This window comes from Apiospora marii (genome assembly GCF_038362585.1).
Source record: "Apiospora marii strain CBS 49790 chromosome Unknown utg000001l_segment0_segment0, whole genome shotgun sequence".
NCBI classification, from domain to species: Eukaryota; Fungi; Ascomycota; class Sordariomycetes; order Amphisphaeriales; family Apiosporaceae; genus Apiospora; species Apiospora marii.
Window position 1 is genome coordinate 122,315 of NW_027117372.1, and position 27,368 is coordinate 149,682.

At 57.0% G+C, this 27,368-nt stretch overlaps 10 protein-coding genes across 10 annotated transcripts; 6 read left to right on the plus strand and 4 right to left on the minus strand.

Annotated features, from left to right (window-relative positions):
- Positions 1-1,674: 1,674 nt before the first annotated feature.
- Positions 1,675-2,022, plus strand: PG985_000037 (uncharacterized protein; the record flags this gene model as incomplete). Its single annotated transcript, XM_066819806.1, has 1 exon — positions 1,675-2,022. The coding sequence occupies one exon, from the start codon at positions 1,675-1,677 to the stop codon at positions 2,020-2,022; it is 348 nt and encodes a 115-aa protein (XP_066690685.1).
- A 945-nt stretch (positions 2,023-2,967) lies between these two features.
- Positions 2,968-4,656, plus strand: PG985_000038 (uncharacterized protein; the record flags this gene model as incomplete). The annotated part of the gene is made up of 1 exon (XM_066819807.1): positions 2,968-4,656. The coding sequence occupies one exon, from the start codon at positions 2,968-2,970 to the stop codon at positions 4,654-4,656; it is 1,689 nt and encodes a 562-aa protein (XP_066690686.1).
- A 2,713-nt stretch (positions 4,657-7,369) lies between these two features.
- PG985_000039 (ATPase Na K transporting alpha) lies at positions 7,370-10,900 on the plus strand (the record flags this gene model as incomplete). Its single annotated transcript, XM_066819808.1, has 2 exons — positions 7,370-7,911; positions 8,134-10,900. 2 exons carry the CDS (start codon positions 7,370-7,372, stop codon positions 10,898-10,900), a joined length of 3,309 nt encoding a protein of 1,102 aa, XP_066690687.1.
- Positions 10,901-12,360: 1,460 nt separating this feature from the next.
- On the plus strand, positions 12,361-13,938 carry PG985_000040 (GPI-anchored cell wall organization protein Ecm33; the record flags this gene model as incomplete). The annotated part of the gene is made up of 1 exon (XM_066819809.1): positions 12,361-13,938. The coding sequence occupies one exon, from the start codon at positions 12,361-12,363 to the stop codon at positions 13,936-13,938; it is 1,578 nt and encodes a 525-aa protein (XP_066690688.1).
- Positions 13,939-14,832: 894 nt separating this feature from the next.
- Positions 14,833-15,240, plus strand: PG985_000041 (uncharacterized protein; the record flags this gene model as incomplete). Its single annotated transcript, XM_066819810.1, has 2 exons — positions 14,833-15,037; positions 15,215-15,240. 2 exons carry the CDS (start codon positions 14,833-14,835, stop codon positions 15,238-15,240), a joined length of 231 nt encoding a protein of 76 aa, XP_066690689.1.
- Positions 15,241-16,448: 1,208 nt separating this feature from the next.
- On the minus strand, positions 16,449-17,339 carry PG985_000042 (orotidine 5'-phosphate decarboxylase; the record flags this gene model as incomplete). Its single annotated transcript, XM_066819811.1, has 2 exons — positions 16,449-17,119; positions 17,177-17,339. The coding sequence occupies 2 exons, from the start codon at positions 17,337-17,339 to the stop codon at positions 16,449-16,451; spliced, it is 834 nt and encodes a 277-aa protein (XP_066690690.1).
- Positions 17,340-18,551: 1,212 nt separating this feature from the next.
- On the minus strand, positions 18,552-19,448 carry PG985_000043 (uncharacterized protein; the record flags this gene model as incomplete). The annotated part of the gene is made up of 3 exons (XM_066819812.1): positions 18,552-19,237; positions 19,292-19,358; positions 19,410-19,448. 3 exons carry the CDS (start codon positions 19,446-19,448, stop codon positions 18,552-18,554), a joined length of 792 nt encoding a protein of 263 aa, XP_066690691.1.
- A 3,002-nt stretch (positions 19,449-22,450) lies between these two features.
- PG985_000044 (uncharacterized protein) lies at positions 22,451-23,289 on the plus strand (the record flags this gene model as incomplete). The annotated part of the gene is made up of 2 exons (XM_066819813.1): positions 22,451-22,559; positions 22,616-23,289. The coding sequence occupies 2 exons, from the start codon at positions 22,451-22,453 to the stop codon at positions 23,287-23,289; spliced, it is 783 nt and encodes a 260-aa protein (XP_066690692.1).
- A 516-nt stretch (positions 23,290-23,805) lies between these two features.
- PG985_000045 (uncharacterized protein) lies at positions 23,806-24,187 on the minus strand (the record flags this gene model as incomplete). Its single annotated transcript, XM_066819814.1, has 2 exons — positions 23,806-23,882; positions 23,974-24,187. The coding sequence occupies 2 exons, from the start codon at positions 24,185-24,187 to the stop codon at positions 23,806-23,808; spliced, it is 291 nt and encodes a 96-aa protein (XP_066690693.1).
- A 1,142-nt stretch (positions 24,188-25,329) lies between these two features.
- Positions 25,330-26,917, minus strand: PG985_000046 (uncharacterized protein; the record flags this gene model as incomplete). The annotated part of the gene is made up of 5 exons (XM_066819815.1): positions 25,330-26,041; positions 26,111-26,228; positions 26,288-26,398; positions 26,455-26,701; positions 26,768-26,917. 5 exons carry the CDS (start codon positions 26,915-26,917, stop codon positions 25,330-25,332), a joined length of 1,338 nt encoding a protein of 445 aa, XP_066690694.1.
- Positions 26,918-27,368: the final 451 nt, after the last annotated feature.

Here is a 27,368-nt window from a genome sequence, read left to right on the forward strand (position 1 = left end):
TGGGAACGCAATTCCCGGGTAGAAGGTGGGCCAAGTTCGGCTTCCCGGGTGGCGGCTAAAGCAGAGTCCTTTGCATCACCGCCGTCGGATGCACGATTTCCAATCTTTCGTAGCCATTCGAAATGCATTGTGAAGGAGCCGTCTCAAGTTGTACGGATGTACGGATGTGTCGTCGGGTTGGGGTGAGGAGTAATTACGAGAGAGGAGCGCGAGAGAGGAGCACGAGAAAGGAGACGAGGGCGGCAGCTTTTGATATGCAGGCGCGGCCGGCGAGTCACTAGCAGTGACCGGAGAGAGAGTAGGAGAGAGTTTTCTTTCTTTCTTTTCCTGGTGTGCTGAAACTTTCAGTTTCGATGCCCGCCAAAGCTACTCAGTAGAAACAAAAGACTCACAGAGAGCAGGTTTTCCTCCCAATAGATGAACCCTAGACGCCGTATGACTTTCCGTTGGAACCACACATACCAAGGCGCCAGTGCTGCAGTATGATCTCGTTCTTTACCTGCTTCTCGTTTCACTAATAATGGCCTGCCATCGCCGTGGTCGTGGCAGCCGTATTTCTCATTCCGCTGAGTAGGTATATGAAGTATCACCCTTCATTTCGCGTGCGCGTGTGCAGGCGTGAGGGAGATGGGGTGGATATCCTATCATGAGTCTCGGCGTCGGTCGGTCGGTCTTGACCGGGTGTTCCCCTGAACCACATCCGGCCGGGGCATCTTGGACCTCAGCCCGGCACCCCACGGCTTCGCCTAGCCCATATTACCTCGCGCAACGCGATTACACACGGGGGATTAGCACCGTGCACCCCCGCGCGTGGTGGAATCGGTGCAGACTTTGTCATCCGCTCAACACTCCAGTGCTTGGTTGCCAGTGCGGGGCGCAGTTGAGCGGAAGCCCGACTGGTGGTCAATTGCGGTAGGCACAATAGGTAGGCACTACGGTCTGCATGAGAATAATGCAAGAAAATAAAAATAAAAATATATAGATCGACCGAGTTTGGCTACGTGAGAACTGCTCCAGTGAAGGGTAAAGATCTGTTGCATAGTGTTCTGGTTTTGGAGCACCACCGGCGTTCCATCACCACATTCGCGGTTTTGCCATCGTCGCCTGTCGCCACTGGAAGAAAGGAGCCATGCAAGCCAAGACCAGAGCCCGCCTGTTTCTATTTATTGCCCACCGTGCACACGAGATAGCGTGGAAGTCAACAGAGTTTGGGTTACATACTGCAATGGAACGTTTGTATGATTTTCTCAATCAATTCACCCGTTCGCCTCTTTCCTCTGGATATTAAGGAGCCGCGCCGGCTAAATCAAGCGATGGACCGCCAGACGACGGAAAAACATGGCCGGTGCAGAATCCCATCTTCTGCAGCGTCAATATCGAGGTTACTCCAACGCCCGTGGCCTCGATCAATTAATCCAAGAGACAGGAATACAACATCGGGAGATTGAGCGAGCGCCAGTCTGGCATGGGCGAGGGGGGGATTGGGGGATGTCGAGTTCGAGGTAGCATATAAGGAGGCGATTCAGTCGCTGTGTGTGGCACGATGAACACAGAAGTCTTCAGCTCATTGTCGCAATTGAATGTTGCCATAGTCTCAACCTCTGACAACATCGCCTTGATCTTGTCCTTGATTTTCATATATCCTCATATATCTTACAACTCCATCCATCCAACATGCTCTCCCACATCCCCATCTCCCTCGGTCTCGCCCTCGCCCTGGCGACCAACACGCTCGCCGCCGTGAGCCCCGACGGCACCTGCGGCATGGCCAAGGCGGGCGCCAACAAGGGCTACACGTGCTTCAAGGAGAAGGCCTGCTGCTCGAGCGCGGGCTACTGCGGCGCCGAGGACGCCTACTGCCTCAACTCGGCCGGCTGCCAGGGTTCGTACTCCAACGCCACCAACGCCTGCCGCGCCCCCGTCCCCGGGACCACCATCAGCGTCGACGGGACGTGCGGGACGGTGGAGGCGGGCAAGTACGGGTACAAGTGCCCGGGGTCGGATTGCTGCTCGGCGGCGTGAGTTTTTCGTCTGCTTCGTCTTCTTTTCTCACTCAGGATACGTGACTCTTCATCGTTGTGTTTCCTACTACCCGTCTTTTCTATTATGTACTATGTCATCAAAATGTGGTAGGAGTCAAGTGGGTGAATGGTTAGCTGATTTCAATTGCAACAGGGGCTGGTGCGGGACTACGACGGATCATTGCTCCAAGGCGACCGGCTGCCAGGCGACTTACGGGAAGTGTAACAACTAAGTTACTCGACAAAAGGAATTTTTCTCGAATGATTGAAGTATACGGATGCAGTACGAGATGTCATCTGATGGCTGTTGGATACGAAGATCGTCATGTTGTCTATTAGCAATTACCACTTTCGAGGTGTGGTTGATTCTCGTCATTGAATGGCACGGGTTGAGCTCCCCTGGGCCCCGGTTTGCCTGTTCGGGCTGAAGGGCTGCATTACAGCGGGGGACTTGGGCGCTGAACCCACCTGGGAATAAAAGCATCTGCAAGTGTCAAGTCTCACCCAATGTGACTGCCAGCCAAAACGTAGCGCCTGCGCAAACCTTACATGAATAGAACACAGTGAACACTCGTGATCAAGTCAGTGATCCATGCAGCCAGGAACGTGCGTGGATAGTGTCACGCCAATGCCGACTGTAGCTGCAATTACTCATGTTGTCGAGGCGGCCTGAGTTGCTGCAGTGGCCGAAACGGCGGTAGCCGCGATCGGACTTGGCATCTCCAGCGTATTTACTTGACCTCTTGCACTTCTCTCCAAACTTGCCTTGGCGATTCCAACAGGACCAGATCATAGACCGTAGATTTCGATGCTCGAAGATAGCGTGTACGCACTTTGAACCTTCTAGTCGTCTGTTACTATTTTCGTCCACATTAGCCGTCCGTTGGCGTTAGACTACATACCCAAGAAGACCCTTTCCAGAAGAATATAACCTCACACACTAAGAATGGGCCCCGCAACCCCGGCCGTCCTGCACAACGGCCGCTTCTTCACGAGCCAAGGCACCGGCGGCCGTGCCCACGACTTCGCCGAGTGCATCGTGATCGGCGCAGATGGGACCATCGCGCACGTCGGCTCCCTGGCCGACCCCGAAGTCGCACAGGCCGAGGCCGCGGGGGCCGTGCGACGCGACATGCAGGGCCGCGTCGTCCTGCCGGGCTTCGTCGAGGGCCACATGCACCTCCTGCGTCTCGGCCAGTCGCTGCAGAACGTGGCGCTGGACGGCTGCCGGAGCCTCGCGGAGATCCGGGACACCATCCGCCAGTACGCCCGCGACCACCCCGAGGTGCCGCGCATCTGCTGCAAGGGCTGGATGTACGCCATGCTCACCGAGGGCGAGGAGGCCTCCACGGAGCTGCTGGACGACCTGGACCCCCGCCCCATCTACATCGACGAGAAGAGCCTGCACTCGACGTGGTGCAACACGGCCGCCGTCGAGGAGATGGGCCTGCAGCACCTGCCGGACCCCCAGGGCGGCAAGATCCACCGCGACCCGGCCACCGGCAAACCGACGGGCGTGCTGGCCGAGTCGGCCGTCATGCTGGTCGTTTGGCCCCACCTGGCCAGGGTGGCGTCGATGGAGGAGAAGCTGTCGGCGCTCCGGGGGGCCATCGACTCGTACACGCGCGAGGGCTACACGGGCGCCGTCGACATGGCCTTTGACGAGAACATGCTCGAGGCGGTGCGGGAGCTGCGGCGACAAGACCGGGGCAAGCTGCCGATCCGGCTGGCGGCGCACTGGCTCATCACGCCGCGCGCGTCGGCGGCCGAGAACGTGGCGCAGGTCGACCGCGCCATCGAGCTGTGGGAGGAGTTCAAGGGTGAGTCCGACTTCCGCATCGCGGGCATCAAGATCATCATCGACGGCATCGTGGACGCCTGCACCGCGGCCCTCACGGAGCCCTACGCCGCCAACGTCAACGGCGCCGCCAACGTCGTCAACGGCGCGCTCCTGTGGTCGGTCGCGGACATGGTGCCCCTCGTCCGGAAGGCGGACCAGGCCGGCCTGCAGTGCGCCCTGCACGCCATCGGCGACCTCGCCGTGCGCACCGCCATCGACGCCCTGGAGCAGGGGACTATCCCTTCTCCAAGCGGCGAAAGCAAGCGGCACCGCATCGAGCACCTCGAGCTCACCCGGCCCGAGGACGCGGCGCGTTTGGGGAACCTTGGCATCACGGCCTCGGTCCAGCCCGTGCACGCGGACCCGGCCATCCTGCGGGCCTGGCCGCGGCTGCTGGGGGACGCGGAGCGCACCGGGCGCGCGTTCGCCTACAAAGAGTTCGCCGACGGGGGCGCGGTGCTGGCGCTGGGGTGCGACGCGCCGACGGCGCCGCACGGGGCTTTGAAGAACATCTACACGGCGGCGACGCGGCGGTCGGCGCGGGAGCCGAACCTAACCCAAGAAGAGACGGGAGGGATGGAGAACCCGCGGTTCGCGCTCGGGCTGGCGGCCGCGGTGGCGGCGGCGACGGCGGGGTCGGCTTATAGTTGTTATTTGGACCGGTGGGCGGGCAAGCTCGAGAAGGGGCTGTCGGCGGATTTGGCGGTGGTGGAGATGGAGTGGGAGGCGGAGCGGTTGCTGGAGGCGCGGGTGCGGGAGACTTGGTTTCGGGGGGTGAGGGTTTACGAGGCGTAGATGCTGGGGACAGTATGTCACATCACAGTTGAACTCAGGCCAAGATGATGGTTGGGACTTGGGAGGTGTCTACGCGGGCATCAACACGGGGTTCTCACTGTGTCGCCTGCATAGACATCATGACTGGATGGGGACTACAGCTTACAACATGCGTAGAGCAACTGATCCTTGCTGACAAGACGTTACTTGCTACGCTTACAGACCATGCATGTACCTGCCCTAATGGCAATAACGTTGATTATCACCCAAGTCACAATGGGTTCTCGGTCATATACCGAGCTTCTTACACTTGATCCTCACTCATCCATGTCGACATGTTGTATGAATGACCTCAAGACCGGGAACAACATTGTGCCGAAAGCAGCGTGAACTGCATATCCATCCATCCGTCCAATCAAATCCATACTGCCATGGCTGACCAAGGCATACACCAAGGCTTGGACGCAAGGGCGTTCTCACTTCCTACTGGCTTACTGACGGCAGCGGCCTACTGCACGAGACTCGTTCGCGTATGCACGGATTGGGTCTGGACCTGCCAGTTGTGGTGGAAGGGACATGTGGAATTGCATGTACATGTGTATCTTTTAGAAGCCAGGAGACTCCCCGGTAGTATGCTTCTCGCCTGTCCCGGATCCGTCGCGGAAGACCGATACGCCCGAGTGTGCTGGGGAGAAAGCCACCCCCCGCAGCCGGATCACCTCGCGGCCGGTCTCGCATTCGCACCTTATCTGCCTGAGGGAGAGATGGTAAGCACATGAAAAAGCAGGCAGCGCCCATCCGGATCATGCGGGTGAGGTACGGATGCGGCCATGATTGGCCCGATCGGGGACGCGACTTCATCAACGCCAGACGCTCCCATTCATGCAAATCATTCACCGAGGTCCATTACTACGTCTTGACAAAGACGCATACATGCCTACATCCATAGGTGACAGTACTTGGATTATGCACCCGCTCTTATCACGCGACGGGTTGCTCGACGTGGAACGGGCTGATTTGTCAGTTGGGGGAAGCAGGTATCAATCATACAAGACAGGTTTCCCCTCTCGCAATCAGCAATACCAAGGCGGACGACGGTGTCTGGATTGTTGATACCTCACTTCCAAGAAAGCGGACCCATCGTCAAATGAATGACGAGAGACTCTTGTCAACCATGAATCGGTGGCCTCTCAGTTTTGTCTGTCGGCATTGCAACGTTGGCAGGAACAAATGAGGAAATCAGGGCCGGGGCAAAAGAAGGCAAAACGAGCCGCCAAGCGGCGCCGAGGTGGATTCGCCATCGTCGGCCAAGCTCCAGTGGGAAGTGCGGGGGGCTGGAATACGGGGAACTTGGAAAGTCTGGGTATTGGCACAGCCACCCATCAATCCAGCAGTAGTTGGCGGCAGCAAACAGCAGGCAGTCAGATCAATCAGATACCAAACATGCACTTCTGGGAGTCTTCATCGCGGAAATGTGCCGAATGACTGACTCCGACGAGTTTGGCAAGAGGCCCAATTCGCACCTTCGCGATTCAGTAGCCCGGCGGCCCATGTGCCGACTGCCGCGAACATGTTGGCGAACAGGTTCGTGTTGGGACGAAGGTGTCGCAAGGTGAACACTCCAGAAATGCGCCTAAGCGAGGGTTTGGTTTGGTTTGGTTTAGTGGTGGGTTGGGGGAGCTTGGAGTTCTGGGGGGCCAGGGTGTGCTAAGAAGCAGCACTGCAGCTGTGTTACCCCTCTAAAGTTATTTCCGTTATCGAACCACCCATCGTCCAGACTCCCCTCCCCCTCCCAAGCTGTAGGCCAAGCATTCTGCCCAGCATCAATTCTGGGCTGATGGGACCACGACACAAAGCTTGGGCAATGTAACCATAAACGAGCGAAGCCAAGGCGACCGAATGCAGTACCTGTCTTCCATCAATAGTACCTGTCTTTCATCAATGGAATCCATCACGGACCCCATCTCCAAACGTTGTCCCTTTTCGAGTCAGATATTGGGAAGTTTCATCCCGTTCGTGCTGAGTATGCGATGCCCCTAATCTGCGACCGTCAGTTACGATCTCCCTGGATCGCCTTGGTACTGGGATTTGGATTCGGCCCAGCGACTTCACCGCATCACGATGGAGTAACTGGGCGTGGGCGGTTGACGACGTCTTGACCGCGATTGGCGTCCCGCGCGTGGCCTTGCGCCTCCCCAAGAAACCGCGGAGGTTCTAGCGCCGCTTGGCAGGCTTGGAAGTTTCCCCCTTTCGCCGCCCAGTGTACCTTGCTGCTTGGCCATGCAGCATGCCCATATCACCCGGACGCCCTCTCTTTCCCTACAGTACCCATCGCAAGCCGCATTTTCTTCTTCGCGGCGGCGGATGACGCATGCCCCAATGAGCAGTGAGAGAAGCGGTCCATCTCGCCGCTTTTTTTCGACTAAACAAGTATAGCAAGTTCGCCAACCGGTACATGGGACGACGGCCCTTGGCATCACATTGGCAGCCAGCCACATGACCTTGGACGGCCTCCCCAACAACGCGGCGGGGCTTCCCATTATATCTAGCCGTCCCCGGATCGGACCTCGAATCGAGCTTATTCCGTTTCTCTCTTTTTCTTACCCTCTCCCTCTTACTCGTCTCTTGACTCCCCTTCTTCCCTCTTTTCATATCACGAAGTTGTCCTTTCACTAGGATATCGACCAAGTAAGGTACATACACAGGCATCAAGCTCTGTTGCAGTCATACGTGAATGGGTGAAACCGACCAAATCATTGTCGAGGAGTCGACTGAACCTCCTATATGTGGTTTAACCAATGCCACGTCCTCTCCCGCTGGTCCCCCTAGCCAGCGCGACCCCTCCACCCTAAACACCCGGGACCCCAGCCACTTCGCCGGTATCCCAAAGTCACCGTCGCCCCTGCAGACAGAGAAGGGCTCCTCCTCCGTCTCCATCGGCGGCACCACTGCCACCACTGCCACCGGCGCCCCATTCTCCTCTTTGAATGAGGTTGCCCACCCCCACACCCTCCCGCTCGCCGAGTTAGAGCCGGCCTTCGGCACCAGCTTCGGCCATGGGCTCACCGGCGCCGAGGCGGCTCGTCGCCTGGGCCAGGATGGGCCGAACGCGGTTAAGGGAGCTAAGGGGCTATCCGTGTGGGAGATTCTCCTGAGGCAGGTGTCCAACAGCTTGACTGTAGTACTCTTCATCGTCATGGCACTGTCCTTTGCCATTGCCGACTTCATCGAGGGCGGCGTCATTGCCGCCGTCATCCTGCTCAACATTGTCGTCGGGTCAGTTTTTACTTTTCCTTTTCGTTCGCCTATTCCCTTGATGGCGTTGCTCCTCATACTGCCCCATGGTGCTATTGGTAAAATGTTTATTGCGTTGGATAATCGAACACCTAATTGTATGAGCTGGCATGTGAACCATTTAAAAGAAATACTATTCCAAGAGCAGCACCGCCACCAAGGAGATACCTCCCCAAACAATGACTTGCGCTAATGAAGACCCAGTCTCATCCAAGATTACCGTGCAGAGCAGACGATCCAGTCTCTCTACGCGCTGTCTGCCCCCACCTGCAAAGTCGTCCGCCAGCAGCAGATCGAATCGATCAAGGCGGAGGACCTGGTCCGGGGTGACATTGTCGTCCTCAACGTCGGTGACATCGTCCCGGCGGACCTGCGCCTTATTGACGGGCTGAACCTGTCGACGGACGAGGCTCTCCTCACGGGGGAGTCGCTGCCCATCAGCAAGCACCCCAAGGCCATTTTGTCGGAGGCCGACGTCCCGCTGGGCGACCGCATCAACATGCTCTACTCGGCCAGCACCGTCACGCGCGGCCGTGGTCGCGGTGTCGTCGTCGCGACCGGCATGAGCACCGAGGTCGGCAAGATTGCCGAGATGCTCCGGGCCAACCCCAAGGCCAAGACGGGCCTGTCGGGTCCCGCGCGCGTGTGGGACCGGTTCAAGAACGGCCTCCGCGGCGTGCTGGGGCTCGAGGGCACCCCGCTGCAGGTCAAGCTCAGCAAGTTCGCCCTGCTGCTGTTCGGCCTCGCCATCCTGCTGGCCGTCATCGTCTTCTCGGTCAGCCTGTGGCAGGTCGACGACGAGGTGCTCATCTACGGCATCTGCGTCGGCGTGGCCGTCATCCCCGAGTCGCTCATCGCGGTGCTGACCATCAGCATGGCCGTGGGCACCAAGGCCATGGCGAGCGGCAACGTCATTGTGCGCAAGCTGTCGGCGCTCGAGGCCGTCGGCGGCGTCACCAACATCTGCTCGGACAAGACGGGCACCCTCACCCAGGGCAAGATGATCACCCGCAAGGTCTGGCTCCGCGGCGGCGGGCTCAGCGCTACGGTGAACGACTGCACCCACTCTTTCGACCCCTCCAGCGGCACCGTCGTCTGGGAGGGCAACAGCAGTAGCCAGGAGAAAGGGGTCGGGTCCTCTTCCGTTTCGCGACTACCCGAGGACGCGAGGACCTTTGTCGAGTGCATTTCGCTCTGCAACAACTCGACGGTAACGGACTGCAAGTCGGCGGGCGCCGGTGCCACCGACGACGGGGGCGAGACCTCGACCATTTCGACGTCGGCGCCCGCCGCCTGGACCGCTGTGGGCGAGCCGACCGAGATCGCGCTCAACGTGTTCGCCATGCGCTTCGGGCTGAGCAAGGTGACCGTCTCGCACGCCAAGGCGTCTACCATCCTGACCGAGTTCCCGTTTGACTCGACGTGCAAGCGCATGAGCGTCGTGTACGGGCAAAGCCGCGGCCAAAAGAACACGGTCGATATCTACACCAAGGGCGCCCTCGAGGCGCTGCTTCCCCGTCTCAACGTGACGGAGGAGGAGAAGGCGGAACTCACGGCCAAGGCGGAGTCGCTGGCCGCCGAGGGTCTCCGCATCCTCTGTATTGCGCACCGGGTCGCCCCCTATTCGGACGAGATGCTGAAGGAGCGCGACGTCGCCGAGAGCGATTTGGTCCCGCTCGGCCTGGCGGGCTTGTACGACCCGCCGCGCGTCGAGACGGCCGGGGCCGTGGCCAAGTGCAAGCGGGCCGGCATCTCGGTGCACATGCTGACGGGCGACCACATCAAGACGGCGACGGCCATCGCGCACGAGGTCGGCATCCTGGACCCCCGGCGCATGACGGCGGCGGAGGCGGCCCACGCCACCATGCCGGCCGGCGCCTTCGACGCCCTGAGCGAGGCCGAGATCGACGCCCTGCCGCGCCTGCCGCTGGTGCTGGCGCGGTGCAGCCCCGCGACCAAGGTGCGCATGGTCGAGGCCATGCACCGCCGCGGCGCCTTCTGCGTCATGACGGGCGACGGCGTCAACGACTCGCCCGCCCTCAAGAAGTCGGACGTCGGCATCGCCATGGGCCTCAACGGCAGCGATGTCGCCAAGGAGGCGGCGGACATGGTGCTGACGGACGACAACTTCGCGTCCATCGTGACGGCGGTCGAGGAAGGGAGAAGGCTGTTCGACAACATCCAGAAGTTTTTGTTACATTTGCTCGTGTCCAACATCGCGCAGGTGTTCCTGCTGCTGATCGGCCTCTCGTTCAAGGACGCGCAGGGCGAGTCCATTTTTCCCCTCTCGCCCATCGAGATCCTCTGGGCCAACCTGATCACGAGCTCGTTCCTGGCGCTGGGGCTGGGGCTCGAGGAGGCGCAGCCGGACATCATGGTGCGGCCGCCGCACGACCTGCGCGTCGGTGTCTTCACGTGGGAGATCATCGCCGACAAGATGGCGTACGGGTTCTTCATGGGGGCGCTCTGCCTGGCCGCCTTCACCTCAGTGGCGTACGGCCTGAGCGGGCAACCCAGCCCGGCGGCGCTGGGGGAGGCGTGCAATTCGGACTGGAGCGCGGGGTGCGATGTGGTGTACCGGGCCCGGGCGACGACGTTCGCGACGCTGAGCTTTTTGCTGTTGGTTACGGCGTGGGAGGTGAAGCACTTTACGCGGTCGCTGTTCGCCATGAACCCGGAGATTTACGGCAAGGGCCCCCTGGTGGTGTTCAAGACGGTGTACCGGAACCGGTTCCTGTTCGGGGCCGTCGTGGCGGGGTTCGTGATTACGTTCCCGGTCGTCTACCTGCCCGTCGTGAACCGGCTCGTGTTCAAGCACGCGGCCATCGGGCGGGAGTGGGGGGTCGTGCTGGGGTGCGTGGTGGTCTACCTCGCGCTGGTGGAGGGGTGGAAGGCGGGGAAGAGAAGGTTCGGGGTGGGGACGGTGGTGTATGCGACGGGGGAGGATGGGAATGGGAACGGTGAGCCTTAGGGATGATGGTGGTTTGCACTTACGCAGAGCGAGGTTCCCGACAGGGTGATATCGTCGGGGACTGTCTAGGGTGATTGGTTGAAGGCGTTTTCGTTTCACACGCTCGCTTGCTCTTTTGGCACCTTTCTTACTTGCGCGGGAACATTTGGTGGCGTGGCGGGGCTGGTCGTCGTCGTTAAGGATTCGGCTTCAGCAGTACGACGTTTTTCTCGTTTCGGTCGCGGGCGCGGACACGCACTTGGTCCTCTTCATTTCGACACACTCACTGCACTTTTGATTCTCTGCCTGATCCGGCTGGGTTGGCAAGACAAAAGGTTTTATATACCCAAGCCATATACGTAGATACAGCATCCGTATAGCATTTGAATCGAGACAAACATTCATCTCGTTCTCTCGGGTCTCACTCTTCTTGCTGAATCCTCCCAAACATATAGAGTCGACTTGCTCACTCTGTGCGACAAGATCCTCGTCGACGGTCTCATCTTGACTTTTCTTATGAATGAACAAGTGACATCGGGAAGATCCAGAAGTGGGAAGTAGATCTCGCCCTTTCCTCAGTCGCATTGGCGCTGTTGCACCACGGAACGGTCCGGTGTCCGGCCGGCCTTAGCTCAGGAGTCGGCATTGCGACGGATGGGAAGACATGTTGGAAAACGCAGCAAGCTCGGGTAGCCTGGAGGGAGGCAAACCACCTTGCCCCGCGGATTCAACATTGAGACAGTTGTTTTGTCAGGTTTTCGGGCGCATTGCCAATTTCAAGGCGGCCTTCTCTGGAAATCATCTACATGCCTAGGCTGGATAACCAATGCATTCGGCCAGATCGGTCCTTGACTGCAACACTCATTAAGAGCTTACTTTCTTAAGCGCGACCCAGAACAGACCTAAGCTTAAGCGTGGAGAACCCACTTCGGTCGAGTCGCGAACGGAGGATGGGCCTTCTGGATGGGCTGTTGCCGGCGGCTTCTGTTTCGCCAGACCCATAGCCAAGACTTCGCTAAGTAGCCCGGTGTTGTGGTCGCCCCGTAACTCACGTCTTGGCCTCTTTTTCCACCTGGGGCCGGAGCTTCCGACAAAAACCCGCAAGGCAGTTTTGATCTCCAGCAGCTGATCTGGTACGGCATCGAAAAGAGCTCAATCGTGCGCTCCTGGTTATCCAAGGGCATGATGAAAGTAAAAGTTGCTCCGGACGACATCGCGCAATCGCAGTGGGCTGATCGCATTGATGCAGCCTAAAATGGACCCCCCGAGGGCTGAACCGCACCCCTGCAGTAGGGCCCCGTTTCCCGGCTACGCGGCGCGCATCGGAGATTGGTGCTGCGCCGTAGTCTTAGGACCCTCCTAACAGGTGCAGCATAAATACCCGACGTGCTGCATGCCCGGCATGGCACGACGTCTAGGTGTGCGCGAACGTCGTGGCGTTTTATTCTCTGCAATTGCCTCGTCCCCACTTCATCCTCATGATGATGCGACCTTCGCCAAGAAGACCTGGGCTTCTCGCCTGTTTCTCGCTTCTGCTCAGCGCCGCCACCACCTCGGCGTACAATCCGGTACACTGCGACTCGATCACCGTCCATTCCCAAGCCGACGTCGATGCGGCCGTCATCGGCAAGGGCTGCCAGGTCATCGACGACGAAGTCGTTCTGGCCAGCGACGCCACCGGCGACATCGACCTCTCCGGCATCGACTCCATCGACGGCTCGCTCCGAAGCGAGAAGGGGTCGCAAGTGACGACGCTCCACCACAAGGGGATTTGGTACATCCAAGGCGACCTCCTACTGCAGGACATGCCCAAGCTGCAGAACGTCAGCTTCAAGCACCTCTTGGAAGTGGGCCAGCACGTGTACGGCAGCGGCGGCCGGGTGGTCCTGGACAACCTGCCCGCCGCGACCGGCATCGACCTGTACTCGCTGGCGGCCTACTCCGAGTTCCGCGCCGTCGACCTGCCACGCCTGGACGAGTTCTGGCAGCGCAAGACGCCCCAGTACGACACGGGCACCGTCGAGATCCGGAACGTCGGGCTCGCGAGCCTGGCGGCCCTGACGCTGCTCGACACGGGCGACGAGATCCAGACCAGCAGGCACAACATCGACCACCTCCGCATCAGTGGGAGCTACCGCGGCCGCCCCCGAAACCCCCGCAACGTGCCGGGCGTCCTGATCCAGTCCAACTACACGGCGCGCCTGGACCTCGACCTCGACGGCGACTCGGCCGTCTGGCTCCGCGCCGTGCGCGTCGGGCGCGCCCGCGTGTCCGGGGTCCGCGAGCTGCGGCGCGCGGGCGGCGGCGCCATCGACGAGCTGGTCGTTACCAACAGCTCGAACCTCGTGGACCTGCGCCTCGCCTCGATCGCCAGTTTGGATATTCAAGACCTGCCGCGCTTCGAGGGCTTCCGCGGCGTGGCGAGCTCGTGGTTCGACTGGACCGCGCCCACCTCGCGGGCCAGCGAGGAAGAGGTCCCGACGCGCCGGCTGGTTATGCGCGGCCTGCCGAGCATGCACTTCCACCCGGCCACGACGCACGTGCAGAACGCGAGCGACGTCGACGGCCTCGGCCACGCGGCGTGGGTAAATGGCTATTGCAGGGGCACGAAAGACAAGCCGGCGGGGCACTACCCCGTGACGCCCGACTCGCGGTGCATGGGCAACCTGACGCACGTGGAGCTGGCGGGCAACATCAGCAACGACTTCTTCGAGGATTTCTTATTTGCGTTCTGGTCCCGGGGCCAGCCCAAGAGCTTCTGGAGCAGCAACCGCGACGACCGGATCGACATCCGTAACCACGGGCGCGTGACCGAGCTGTTCTCGCTGGAGTCGACGGACCCCGCTTTCAACTGCACGGCCCTGGACGAGCTGCGCGGCGTCGGGTTGTTTGCGGGGGAGTATAGCTGCAATGGGCGGACAGCGCCGGTGACGCGGGATGCGTGGGCCGAGGCGGAGGAGAGGGCGAGCAGCGGTGGAGGGAGGGGGGTGGTAGGAAGTGGCGGGGTGTCGGGGCTGGCGGCGGCGGTGGTGGTGCTGCAGTTTCTCTTGCTCTGCTAGGGTTTGGGTGAGTGTTCGATATGTTAGAGGACGTAATGATGTTGGTGCTAGATTAACTTGAGATACCCCTGGCTTTTGAATATGATGTACATTTCTTCGCTTGATGCCCAGAAAATAAGACCCTTTCTCCTATTTTGTTGTTTCCCAGCAGGACGCACTGGGACGGAATATGAGTCATCCCACATGGCACATACGATAGAACCCCCCTTACAGACGAAATGAAAGCGCAATGCTGTGCATCAAATGGGCGATTAATGCATCTACCCCCTCGGGAAATATGTCAACAGTAACAGCCCTAATGGTGGGGAACAGGAATGGGCAAGGCCCGATTGGCTCATCCTCGTAACAGACATTGGCCAATAGCCAACAAGATTACCACGACAGGGGTCACCGCCGTCGGAGAGAGCTGGGGGAGATGGTCGGGGAACCCTGGAGGATCCCTTACATCGTGTGATAGAGAGTCTAAGAGGTGGTGGCAAGCTCTAGAGGACAGGCAAGGCGCTGACTTGGCAACGTCGTTCCTTTGTCCGGTTGGGGGCGACACGGCTGTAAGCCCCAACCAAATGGCGATGATCCCAAATTCTACTCTACACGGGCGACAATACCACTTGTAAGCAATGAACAAACGAAATTGGCTTCAACCTAGTCCAAATAGATGGGGTTTGCCCAAGGTTGGAGAAGAAAATCTCGACGGGGCATATATATACGCTTGCCGTGGCAGCACATCCTCGTAAAATGCCCTTTTTCACTTCTTCCCAGCAAGATAACACATACCTACAGGTCTCCACTCTGATTCATTGTCGCTCCTTACAATCTACCACCGGTATCTAGATAATTGGGTCCGGGTCGGCCTAAAACAATACAGATAACTTCCACCTCCGCCATCCGACAACCATGGTTTTCGCCGTCTTCCTCCTCGCCACGGCCTTTACCTGGCTACAGGTATCGGCGGCGCCCGCTGCCGCACCGCTGCAAGCGCGCGGGAACGTATGCGTCGGCGACAAACCCGGGCCCACATTCGAATGCATGGCTGTCAACGCAGACCCGGCATGCGGAATCGACTGGAACCCATGTCACGAGGGGTGGCTGCGTGCTTGCTGTAAGTGTCTCCCTGCGGTGTTCTGCCCTATGTCTTTCCCATTCGAAAGGCATGTGTTTGTTTCTTTCTCGAAATCGCTCCATCTCGCCCTGGTAACTGACTCCAAATGTCTCTAACTCGGGTGAGGCCAATGGCGGTTACGTAAGGGGGTGAGGTACGAATCTTGGGAGGTACTAGACGATAGGGGGGAGGCGACGTATTAGTACCTTTCTACTTTGTACGCCATGGACGACCTGCATTCTCGTTATTCACCGGTAGCGGATGCTGGCACCTTTTTGGATCCTGAATGTACTGGGCCAGCCTGGATATCGCGAACGGACCTCACTTTTGATATCTAAATGTCTCTTTCGCCCGCCATGTGGATTTGTTGATGCGGTGCCGGGTAGCCCTGGAAGAAAACAAAAGACTCACATAGAGCAAGTTACGCTCGAATACCACAACTCAAAATGCAGACAGCATATCCGAGAACGGTCTCAGGGAGGGGCACGCACACCTATTTCCCTTTCACTCTACCTACTTCTTCCAGCGCTCGATGACCCTTGCCTCATGTTGCAGTGACAGGGGTGCGACTTAGCTAGATCTTCCTTTTGTGTACATATAAGCAGTACAGCACTGCCTTCTCTCTTTTGTAGATTCCCTTCTTTTAGACAGCACTTTATACACCATCGCATCTTCACGTTTTCAACAGCACTCATACGCCTTTCACCATGGTCTCGGCCGTATTCCCCCTCCTCGCCGCGACCTTTGCCCTGCTGCGGGCCACGTCGGCCGCTCCCGCTCCCGTTGCCGCGGCCGGCCCCATAAAGTTCTCCGAATTGTTGAAGCAGACGTGCGATGGCGCGGATCTGCCCGAAGTCGAGCGCTGTCGGAAATCTGGGCGTTGCGCACACGGACAAGGCCAGGAATGCAAAAAGGGCGAGCATCATTTGCGTTGCTGTAAGTCTCCCTCCTCCCCGGTTTCGCCTTCTGGCAAGGTAATATTGGGCACTGACTAATTCGGGTGTGTGTTTGTGTTCTGCATCTCAGGCGAAAGATTCGGTGGTCACGCAGTAGACTCTTGGGAGGACATCAGATGGGACAATACACACTAGAAGAGCGGGATCTAGTATTGGTAGAACGAGATACGACCCTGGAGCCGGTTTTGTGCGCTTCACTTGGCGAGGGAGGCATGCCGCCGCTTTGCTACTTGGTACGCCGTGGATGACGATCTTGATGGGTGGCGGAGATATTGGAAGGCCACAGTCCCCTTGGCCTGCGACCATGACAACGTCGCACAGTAAATCACCCATGGCATAACGTGGACGTACTTCAATACACTCAACTATGTTGTATTGCTCAATAACTCTACCCCCACGTCGCTGCGGTCTTTACACGGCTGCAAGTAGTAGCACCTCGAATAAACAAGAAAACATCACGAACCATCTCCCCGCTGTATCCTCTTCTCGTAAGCGCCCCATCCAGCATCTCGGTACGCAATCGCCGCCGCGACGGGATCAGCAGCGGCATAAATGCCGCGTCCCGCAATGATGAAGTCCGCCCCGCGCGCGATGGCCGACTGCGGCGTCTGGTACTGCTGCCCCAGCGCGTCGCCCTTGGCAGCCATGTTGATACCCGTGCTGAGAACCACGAAGTCGCCGGCTCCTGTCGGGGTAGGCGTAGTCAGGGCCCGCGTCGCGACGAACCCAATCACCGAGTCCGGATAGGCGGGCGCCAGCTTGACGCACTGCTCGGTGTAGGCGCCCACGGCCCGGCTGCCGCGCGTGGTCATCTCGGCCAGCAGCAGCAGGGCGCGCTGGCCCCGGTAGGGGAAGTCCGCCGCGGTGAAGGTCTGGTCCAGGGCCTCAACGATGCCGTCGCCGCTCAGGATGCTGAGGTTGACGAGGTCGGCCCACTCCGAGAGGCGCAGGGCGCCGCCGTGGTACTGCTTCTGGACCGTGTGGCCGATGTCGACGAGCTTGCGGTCCTCGAAGATGAGGAAGTTGTGCTTCTTGGCCAGTTGCTTCAGGCCAGTGACGGTCTCGTCCGAGAAGTCGGCGATCAGGTCGATGTGCGTCTTGAAGACGGCAATGTACGGGCCGAGACCTGGTTGTCATGCATTAGCTATGTAGGGCGTTCGGGGGAAAGACTCGCCGTGCTTACGGTCGGCGCAGGTTAGGAGAGACTTGGAGTCGGTGAAGTCCGCCGAGATGACGAGGTTGGACTTCTTCAGCTCGGCTACCTGGAAGAGGCGCTTCGCCACCGGGTGGGGATGCTGCAGCGCTCGTTCATGGTAGGGCCTTTGGGATCCTTGCAACTCAGACATGTTGGCCAAAGGCGCACTGCACGGCATGTAACACGGTATAGACAATGCTGGGTGATATGCCTTGGGGCGATATTGTGGTCGGGATTCGGGAAATTTACAATGCCTAGTCGGAAACTCTGCCTCGGGAGCTCCAGCCCCGTTTCCCTCGTTATTCTTTACTGGGTCTGTCAGTATCAAGGTTCTCGTAGCCTTCGAGGATTTCCTGGCACGCGTCTACGGTGTCCAGTGAACAGAGTTCGTGTAAGGGTATGGTTTCTATTGATGTTGTTGCACGAGGAACCAAAGGATCTCTGATGCCGAATTACGGAAGTTCTACCTAAATGCCGATGTGGGGCGCACGGGCCTCAGCGCACAGACCACCGGTATGGGGCCGTGACAGTTCGTACCGCAGGACATTGGAAGTCATTTCGTGTCACTGTGAAACCATGGGCTCATACATGGGGCGTTACAGCTACGTATTGTACCACCGGTTCAATGGCTCACCGATATCTCTGGGATGAGATTCCGACTCATAGAAATATTCACGGCTTCACCAGGTGATGTTTGATATATCACCCTAAATAGCCTGTGCATGGGTTTGGGTATCAATGATCAGAAGTTTGGAAGGTCATTTTTTGTTGTCTAGTTCATTTGACTGAGCAATTTGACGTAAGTAGCGAAACATGATCAATCCTGGTCTGCAGCGTTATGTCCATTGGCGTCAGCCATCAAGAAAAGGACCTCGCCTCTGACGTGGACCTCTTTATTCGACTTGGCCTGGAGCACGAGACGATGACTCTGGCGGATCGCTTGTAATACGCCAGGCGATATGCCAATCAGATCCGATTTCCGGGACCCCTTCCGTCAGGCTGCCCCCACCTGACTCCTCGCTGTCAGCCCCCAATCGGGCTTCGCTTCGATGTCTGCGTCAAGTGTCCATGCTGACAACTTTCCAGCCAGTTACCAAGGAATCATCATTCGTTGTTTCGCCAACAAAGTTGATAGTTCCTTGTTTCTCCTAGGAAAATTCACTTTTCGTAAACATTCACAAATGCGCAACCAGGTCTCGCCTTCAGATTGTATCCCCGTTCTAATCATGCCATATTATTTTCAAGCCCATTCGGTCTATTTGACTCGGAATCTAACATGAGACATTTTCTTACCAACTTCCTTCAAAACCTCGATGCTGCGATGCTACGCATCCAGTCCCCTCTCTAACAACAATTCCCGTTATCAAACTACCGACGAGCTTCCCCGAGCAACTTCGTTCGACTCGTCCTCATCAAAGACTGCGGCCATACTTGCCACCGAGACACTATCATCATCTCTTGGTGTATCGACGGTAAAGTCAAAGTCGATATCGCGGTAGCTGTCGACTACCTTACAGATACCGTGAAGTTGGGCAATTTCCAGGTCGGCATCAACTGAAACACTGGGGGAGGTCACGAAAGGGCTTTCATCGGAAGGTATGCGAGCGCTATACGTGATGTTTGACAGGCCGTCGAGTCCGAATTGAGATCCAGTCAGATGGACATCGAAATTTGGGTCATGGACGAGAGTGAGACGTGAGTCTGCATTGTTGCTAGGCGATGGAAAAGTATTATGGAGAAGCTGGCCAAGAGTCCCAGATTCTTCGCCCGAGGCGCTGAGCACTACGGAAGTGTCGAGACTGAGGTTGCCCTGGCTTGCAGACACAACGTTGTGATGAGAGATTACAACTTCCTCGATATGGTTTGCGCCTTGAACTACGTCTCTAGCCAGAGTCTCAAGACGGGCCGAGGGGAAGCAAGCGGTCTTCCCAAGGACTACGACGGCGACGAAAACGAGAACGATGCCGACAGACCTCAGGGTGGTGGAAGTGGCGCCGACAAGCGACGGAAGCGAGCGGTGGTCAGACATCACTCCATTGAGGTCAGCGACTACATATTTGGTCAGTACGTATTTTGGTGTGTTCTTTGGTCAAGTGACCCTACCTTTGGCTTGGCCAAAGATCACCTCAACCTTCGCGTTCTCGGCCAGCCTCGAGGCCATGGCAGCCGCCTTGGCAGAGTCAGCAAGTACGTTGTACCTATGCACACATGACCTACTTACGCTTACGGGTGGCGCACCAGCTGCTGTGCCACAGAGCATGGCCAAGGGTAGTAAGCCGAATTCTCTTCTCAAAGCTCTACCGACAGCCAGTGGCAGGGATGAAGTCATTGTCCGCAGTACCGAGGCACTTGTCGCTATCATGGCTGTGATTGCCATATTGGATCTGCCGAGTTGTTGAAACGTACTGGCCTCTGCCTCTGGTTGGACCTCGGCGATGAGAGTTGTCAGTGGCTGCTGTTTTCGGCAAACGAGTTGGAAAGTTGGAGGCGATGACAATCCCCGAATGAGGTAATATTGAGCTTGACGCGTTAGCGTCCAGTCGCGCCTTCGTTGCTCCTTTCTCTTTTGAGAGGCTGGTAGATCTTTCGTTCTTCCTACTTCTGTCGAGTTTCCGACCTGCTTCAAGAGAATATGTCCGGACAGGAGCTCGTAGTGCAGGTCTGCGTGTTATAATTTGCTACGGCGATCAAGTGGTTGCCGGTCGGCAGAGACCTTTTCCTGCGGTCGATTCGGAGCGACGGGTTGATAGTGACGATGTGTTTTGCAATGAAGGCTGACTATTGACTGTCGTTTGGTATGAGCTATCTGGTAAGATCAGCTTATTTGGTCCCAAGTTGATACTCCGAAATTTGAAGACGAGTGTCCGTACCCACCTTAGCCGTGGCTCGGGTAGAGCTCCTGAAGAGACCTCGAAGCGACGGGGACCGGAAGGGTTTGACAAAACGACGTTGATGAACCCAGAAGATGTTGTCAAAATGCAAAGGGAGGTTTGGTACGCTGGAAGCCATCCATAACGGGTCTCAAGCAAGACCGGCCTCTTTGTTGGGCCAGTGTTGGGAATAGGACGCAATAAGGAGGGGGAGGAGGGCCAATCGCCAAACCGAATCGTCCCGCTCGCACTCCCCTCTGGACAGGTTCCATGCTAATGTCAGGCAGTACTTTTGATCTCGCACGGTGCTTTGCTTGTAGGCGATGCTAATATCGGTTGCTTCTGGACATGTGTCCACCTGCGCCTTTCTGGTATTGGCAGATTGAAACGGGAGTTGGGTGTGTGGGTAGGTGTCAGTCCTCCTGAGTGGATGGTCACGGTCAAACACCTCACCAATGGCTAGCCTCGAGGATGATCTGCAAAGAGCGAGACGATTGGGACTGCCTCTCATATTTCGTCCTGCCCCATTCCATCTGTGACGGCACACGAGAAAGACTGCACGGTGCTGGACCTAATCTAAGCGAGCAACCTAATCATGGCCATGGCTGACCAAGATGGTAAAAGCCACACTACCCGATCATCTTGAAATGGACTGGGGGAATCCTCATGGTCGGCCATGATAACCTGTGAATGCTTATGGGAGAGCACTCCCAGCACCTCTCAGAAAGCTGACAGGTTCGGTTTAGCCCCCCTTTCGCTTCCGAGTTTGGTTGGCACGTTTCTGCATCCCAACATGTTCGAAGGAAAGGCGTGCAAGTGCAAACAAGCAATCCGGCTTTTCCGACTTCTGCTGACCAAGGAAACAAAGCTAGGAATCAGTCTGAGAGATGGTCATGGGACGGCACTTGAAGTGATTAGTCCCTGGCACGGCCTGGAGAGAGTCTGGGGTGGTGGCGGAGGATAAAGAACCTGCGTTTTCCCCACCATATCCCTCATATCAACTGGGCGGAATCATGTAGGCTGTGACATGGATGATCGGGAATTATATTATATCTTGCCTGACAAGTGCCTGTCCGTTTTAGCATGCGAGCGCCGGTAGGAAGACGATCTCATTCAACGAACCTTTCTCTGACCTGGGGTACGCCATATGCAACAAAACCTTTCAAAAACGGATCAAAATTTCAAGTCTGAATTATTCTGTCTTTTTGTTTTTCTTGCTTTTGTTTTGGTGTCAATAAGGAACGTCTGTAGGTGTAGTGATGCAAGTCAAGGTGGGAAGTATGTGGTGAGCACCCCCTCCTTTCGGCAAAGGGGGGCTGAGTATGTCTTTCCCTTTGACACATCATCTTGGGGCAGTGCTGTCAGACCTGCAGCCTGGTATGTGGGGTTGTAATACTTAGGTCGGCAGTTTGGGCCTTTGCCTCGTAGAAGTCGGGCGTGTCAGCATGCAGGTGTTGATAGCCTACTTGCTCCGCCACAATCGTCGCCCGTCGGCTTCCATGGAGTTGCCCTACGTCGCCCGGATTCTGCCTCCCCATTGCAGCTTTTCCACTTCGTTGCCTTCTTTTCCCTTTCTCTACCTACATTTTTCAATTGTCCGTCTGCCTCGGGCGTAAATCGATAAATTTGTCGTAAGCAGTTCGTGGGCGTCAGCAGTCGCCCCCGTCTAGCCGTGCCAATCGGCTCCCAGTTTCGTCACCGCCTTCGGCCCGGCCCCCGAGGAAACCGGAAAGAAGGTACTCGATGCGAATGCAGCGGCGGCGAGCCTTGTTTGAATTGTCCCCCTGCTAACGACGGGTTTCTACCGCGGCCTCAAGGTAAGCATATTTGAATTTATGTGTTGTTGCTTTCAAGCAATTCAGAGGAGTAGTCACACCTCTTTATTACCTTCACACATAAACACGATTTGCCACTCGGGAATGTTACATGCTTATCTAGTTGCCTTAGGTTTCGGGCTCTATGTGCGGTATCACTTTCCCTTTTTTGCCACCCAAATTTAGCCAATGGGATGGGCGAGTCATCGTTGGCTTCAGGTTGCCCGGGCACGTCGTCCAAGCGCCCGCCGCCAATTGAAGAGGATAGTAAATGTTATCGAGAGCAGAAGAGATCTCGCTCAGACTTTGGATATCAGAAACCCTTTGCCTGCCCACTATATGCCGCATTTCCTCATCGGTATTCTCCGGACACCCTGTGTGCCAGCCGGGGATGGGTAGAGATACCCCGTCTCAAGGAGCACATCTACCGGTGCCACTACCAGACCTCGTGCGATCGGTGTCTCGAGACCTTTAAGCAAGACAAAGATCTACTGGCTCATAGGCGACAGGCCTCGCCATGCCCCCGAAAAGACAACTCGTGTCGAGATCCAGTGGCCCAGGGAATCGGCCAAGATAAAATGAGCATGCTGAAAAGCCGCAAGAGAAGCTCCTGTCAGACCCCCGAGGATAAATGGTATGAGATATGGGATATCCTGTTTCCTCAGGTCAAACGACCTGAAACTGCTTGTAAGTTCAAGTGTAATCTTGTAACGATAGGTGCGGTATGCTTAGACTCTTGTCAGATAATCTCGAGGCCAACCTCAGGACGCCGTCCATCACCATTCCCACTCCGGACTTCGAGTCTCTTGGGAACTGGTGGGACCCTCTTGCGGACCACTTAGCAAATCGCTTACGGGAAGCTTTGCTCTCCTCTCCTGGAAGTTTGCTCAACGAAAAAGATCCGCATCTCCTCCGGAACCATTTCGCCAACGGTTTGCGAGATTACCCCGGCAGATATCCCAGCATCCAGAGTTCAGGCTTTACCATCGAGCAGCCCAAGATGGAGGATATAGATTTGCCTGGCCTGAGCCACCATGGATCCAATGGGTCGTGTTTGAGTATCTCTAATTCAGAAGGTTTCAGCGACGGGGACAACTGGATGCCGCGTTCGACCCCAAGCTTTTCCATGCCATTTTACACATACGATACAACACTTTCTCGGCCAAGGTTCATGTCTATTGATTGGACGAATGGTTCATCGGTTCCGCGTTACGTTCCGGGGGTTATAATGGAAGGCCCCGAGGTTTTGCAATGGGAGCCTCCTTTGCTAGATACGTTGAATATTGGGAATGAAGGGATGACTCCTACTGATACTGACGACTGGTATGATATCGAGGGATATCCCGAGATGTGGAACTTTCTGAACAGTGACCCATTGGGGAGCATGAAGGCCGAGGAGGCGGACGGAGATGTATGAGGCAGACCACGTGGTTTGGTAGCTTCAGCAGTTTCTGACAACAACAAGTGTGCGACGGCGTTTCTCCACAATCTTTTCTATCTGTCCAAGTCTCAGTCTGGTTGCAGGCTTCACCTAGATTGGCCCATCTTCAATCATAACCATGATGCATTTCCTTTCGATCCATACCAAGCCTCCCTGACAAAAACAAAGCACGCACAAAATCAGGTTACCCTCCCAAGTTTTCAATCTTCAAAATTGCCGAGACAGTCGATACGATGGACCGTAGGATGCAAAGCGAGTGTGGGTTTTTATTAATATTATACTTGATTATGTCTCCTCTCCAAGGACCCCCTTCCCGTACCCGAACACACACACTGTGTGACAAGGCGATAAGCCTGCCAAGTCATATACGTGATCAGTACCTGGTGGCCAACAACCATTCTATCGTAACTGGCATTCATCAGGTGACGCGTCGCATTGAGTATCAGGGACGCTGGTGCTGTGCAGGGCTGATACCGGACCTCTGTAGACCATCTAAGGCATCCAGATGGCGCAGTCAAAGCGCTCCGGGTCTATCAAGCTTCCGTAGACCTTGCCGTCGTTCTTCTTGCCTGTGAGCCGGAGAAGGATGTGTTAGTCTCAGTCTTATAGAATGCAACAAAGTCCGCTCCTTAGCCCTGGTAGTATGCCGGGTTCACTTACAGCACGTCTTCCACAGCTCCTGGTAGCACTCCTCGTTGCAATCCTGGTCGGGGCAGGCGTCAGGGGCCTTCTCCCGCATGCACTGGTTCGAGCGGTCCTGGGCCGCCACGCTGGGCGATCCGCACATCCACCGGCGCTCGTGCTGGGTGGCGGGCACGGCCGAGACCTGGAGGCACGCAAGGGCCGAGGTGAGGAGGAAAGCGGCGGAGACCATCGTGACGGAATTTAGGGGTTGTCGTAGGGAAAGGAAGGGATATCGCAATGAGAGACTGGGGGAGCGATATGTTTCAGTTTTCTCCTTGGGGGAATGAAACAGGAACGGATGGTGCTGAGATGCGCGACGCTTTTCTATAAGACGTCGCCGTTGCCTAACTTTGGGGTCTTGGGGCAGTGCCCCTATTGATGCCCCCGTTTGCGGTAGCGTGGCATGTTCATTTGGTAAGCGTGGCCGTTTATGGGGAATATCGGATCGAATGCCCACCTTTTGTTTTTCTATTGTTGGTCTCCCTTGCCTAGTTAAGGAGAGCATGACCACTCACGTTGAGGCACCGACTTTTGCACGGGCCAGGGGATGCTCTGCATGCAAGTAACCACTCCACAGTATCCCACTACGGCGGAGACGATCGTCCAAGGGGTTTAATTTTATCGATTCTGCGATCCGCCAAATCCGGGCGGCGATGTTTTCTAGAAGTTGTTTGTCTTTGGTTGAGGAACAGAAGAGAACGAGGACAGAGCGGTGTATGTGTGCCGTCTCTGCCGCCAGGTCTGTGATGTCCGGGGTTAATCGATGGTAAGAAGTAGCCGAAGAATTGATACTATTGATGTTCGCATCGACGAAGTGCAATGCAGGGCGCGTCCTAACACGCTTACGGCATGTTCTGGAAGAGCGATACCCCCGGCGCGGGGCGACAAACTTCTACAAGCACGATGGCGATAACGCGCGGGCCATCATGCAGGACCATGGGCGGTCGGCAATTGTCTTGCGGGCAGAAACACTAGTCGGCCGCTGATCGTGGCAAGTGACGATGTCAATGCGCAAATCGACCCTAGCCCGTTGGTCTCGGGTGTTGGTGCTCGCCCTCCAGAAAAGTTCCACCAAGTAGAGTAAGCGCGGCTCCAAGCAATCACCAACTAATGTTTCATAACCTAATCATGCCATCATTCGTACAACTATGTATCTGCCAGCCCATCAGCAGAGGTGCTGTTTTTCCTTCTCCTGATGCCGCCAAGTAGCGAACCGGACCGGCCACCGTGGCAATACTTGCCACCCAGAACAGAACCCAATGCGCCGAACTAATAAACAAAAGCCCTTCCCAACGGTAGCAGTGGAGAACAGAATCCTACAATGAGCCCCCGCTACGAGCGCTTGATCTCGTACGTCCGGGACGCCATGATGCCCTCCTTGTTCTCTTCCTCCTCCTTGCTCTGGTCGCCCTGGATGTAGGCCTGGTTGACGCCCTCGCCCAGGATCCACGACCGCTTCAGCTCCGCCCCGACATTATTGGTCGCGTGGCCGGTCTCGACGTCGCCGCCAGGGAAGCCCATCGCCACGCCCTGGTCATGGCCATGAGTGGTAGTAGTCTCGACCACCTCTGGCCCCTTGAGCTGTTCCTCCGAGATGGTGAGGTTGATCTCGTCGCTCTTGGTGTCGTCTTCTTCCCGGCGGTGCTCGGTGCCCGCCCGCGGCGCCTGGGACGTGGTGGTGATGGACCACAGCGACGAGATGCGGGAGCTGACCTTGGACGACTTCTTCTTCTTCTTCCTGCCGGGGCTACCGCCACTCGAGTCCTTGGCGCCGGGCATGGTGCCGCCGCCGAAAGTGTTCATGCCGATGGGCGCGGGTCCGCCAGAGTTTTTGTCATCGCTGGGCCGCTCTTGCCGCTCGTAGGCGCTGCTGCGGGACTTGAAGAACTTGCTGAGGTGGCGGGTCCAGAGCGGCCGGCAGACGGGGATCCCGACGCAGACGAGGGTGGCGGCCGTCTCGACCTGGGACCAGACGATGACGCCGACGGGGACGTCGCGGACGCCCTTGACTTCCATGATTCGCTTGGCGCCGGCGGCGGCGGCGCTGTGGGGGTGTCGGTGAGCGGGAGGCTTACCAGTGAGGAGGTAACGTAGAGAAGAGTGAAGTGCTTACAAGATGCCCAGGCTCAAACTGACGGCCAGGATGATCTTCTCCCGCTTCGGGATGTTGAGCTTCCAGATGAAGATCCACGGGAGGATGGCGAAGAAGAGATCCGCTACGATTGTGAATACTGTGGCAGGTGACATTTTGGTAAGCTTCTATCCTTATGAGGCGAGTTGATGTACTTACAAGCCAGGCCCATAGCTAGAGGGATAGTGTCAATGCACGTTCCGCCTGGGATACGCTCGTCCCATGTGAAGACGACGGGTGTGCAGGCTGCCCAAGTGAATATTGTCGCCACTACGTAGCATATCAGCTCAGTATCACGAGGATATCATACGTGGGTGTAGACGAACAGGTCGAGAGTATGCCCATGATGGCCATGACCACCCAGATAGCAATGATCATCCATCTCACAACTACGAGTCGAAGCAGGAACAGCCCGACGGTGAACTTGGAGGCGCCGGTGGCGATGAGCGAGAAGGTCTGGCCGATCATGCGGAAGTAGGTGCTCCTGGCGATGGTGTCGCCGTCGAGGTCGTATTGGCCGTAGCCATGGTGCGCGGCTACGGTCTCCAAGGAGCTGTAGGCGACGATAAGGACCTGTGCGAGATATTTCACATGTCAGCTTGGCATCAATCACGATTCGGGTCTTCCGGCGGGACTCACACAGGTGAAGACGTAGAAGTGGTCGTCAATACCGTAGGCAGCGACGCAGACGATGCGCGTGTAGAGCCGCAGGAAGAGGAAGAAGAGGATGAGGCCCGTCAGCGACCACAGCACGGCCACCATATAGGGACCGTCGCCGCCGAGCGCCATTTCGACAACGTTCTTAGGGGTCGTTCGTACGAGTCAGGTAGGGGCGTCTGAAGGGTCGAGCTTTGCTTCATCGACTCCTCAACGGGCGCCTTGTGGAGTTAGTTGTCTCTGCGAGGTGGATCTTCGGAGCATGGACGAGTCTGGGGAACAAAGACACACGGCACCGAGATATATAGCAACATCATCCCGGAACGTTTGGTGTTGGCAAAGATAATGTGTGTTGGTAGCAAGTGTTTCCAGATCCTCGTCGACTTCTCTCGAGTCGGACCACTTTCGAATATCACTTTTCTTTTTCCCGCGACATCGTAAACGCTTCCCAAATGATTGATCACTCTCCGCATTTGCTTATCAACTATCAATAAAGAACTGCGCAGTCCTGCAGCAGAAATGTCAGGGGCGAAATGCTGCTTATTGGTCTAAAGACTGGAATAGATCTTCCTTCCTGCGCTGC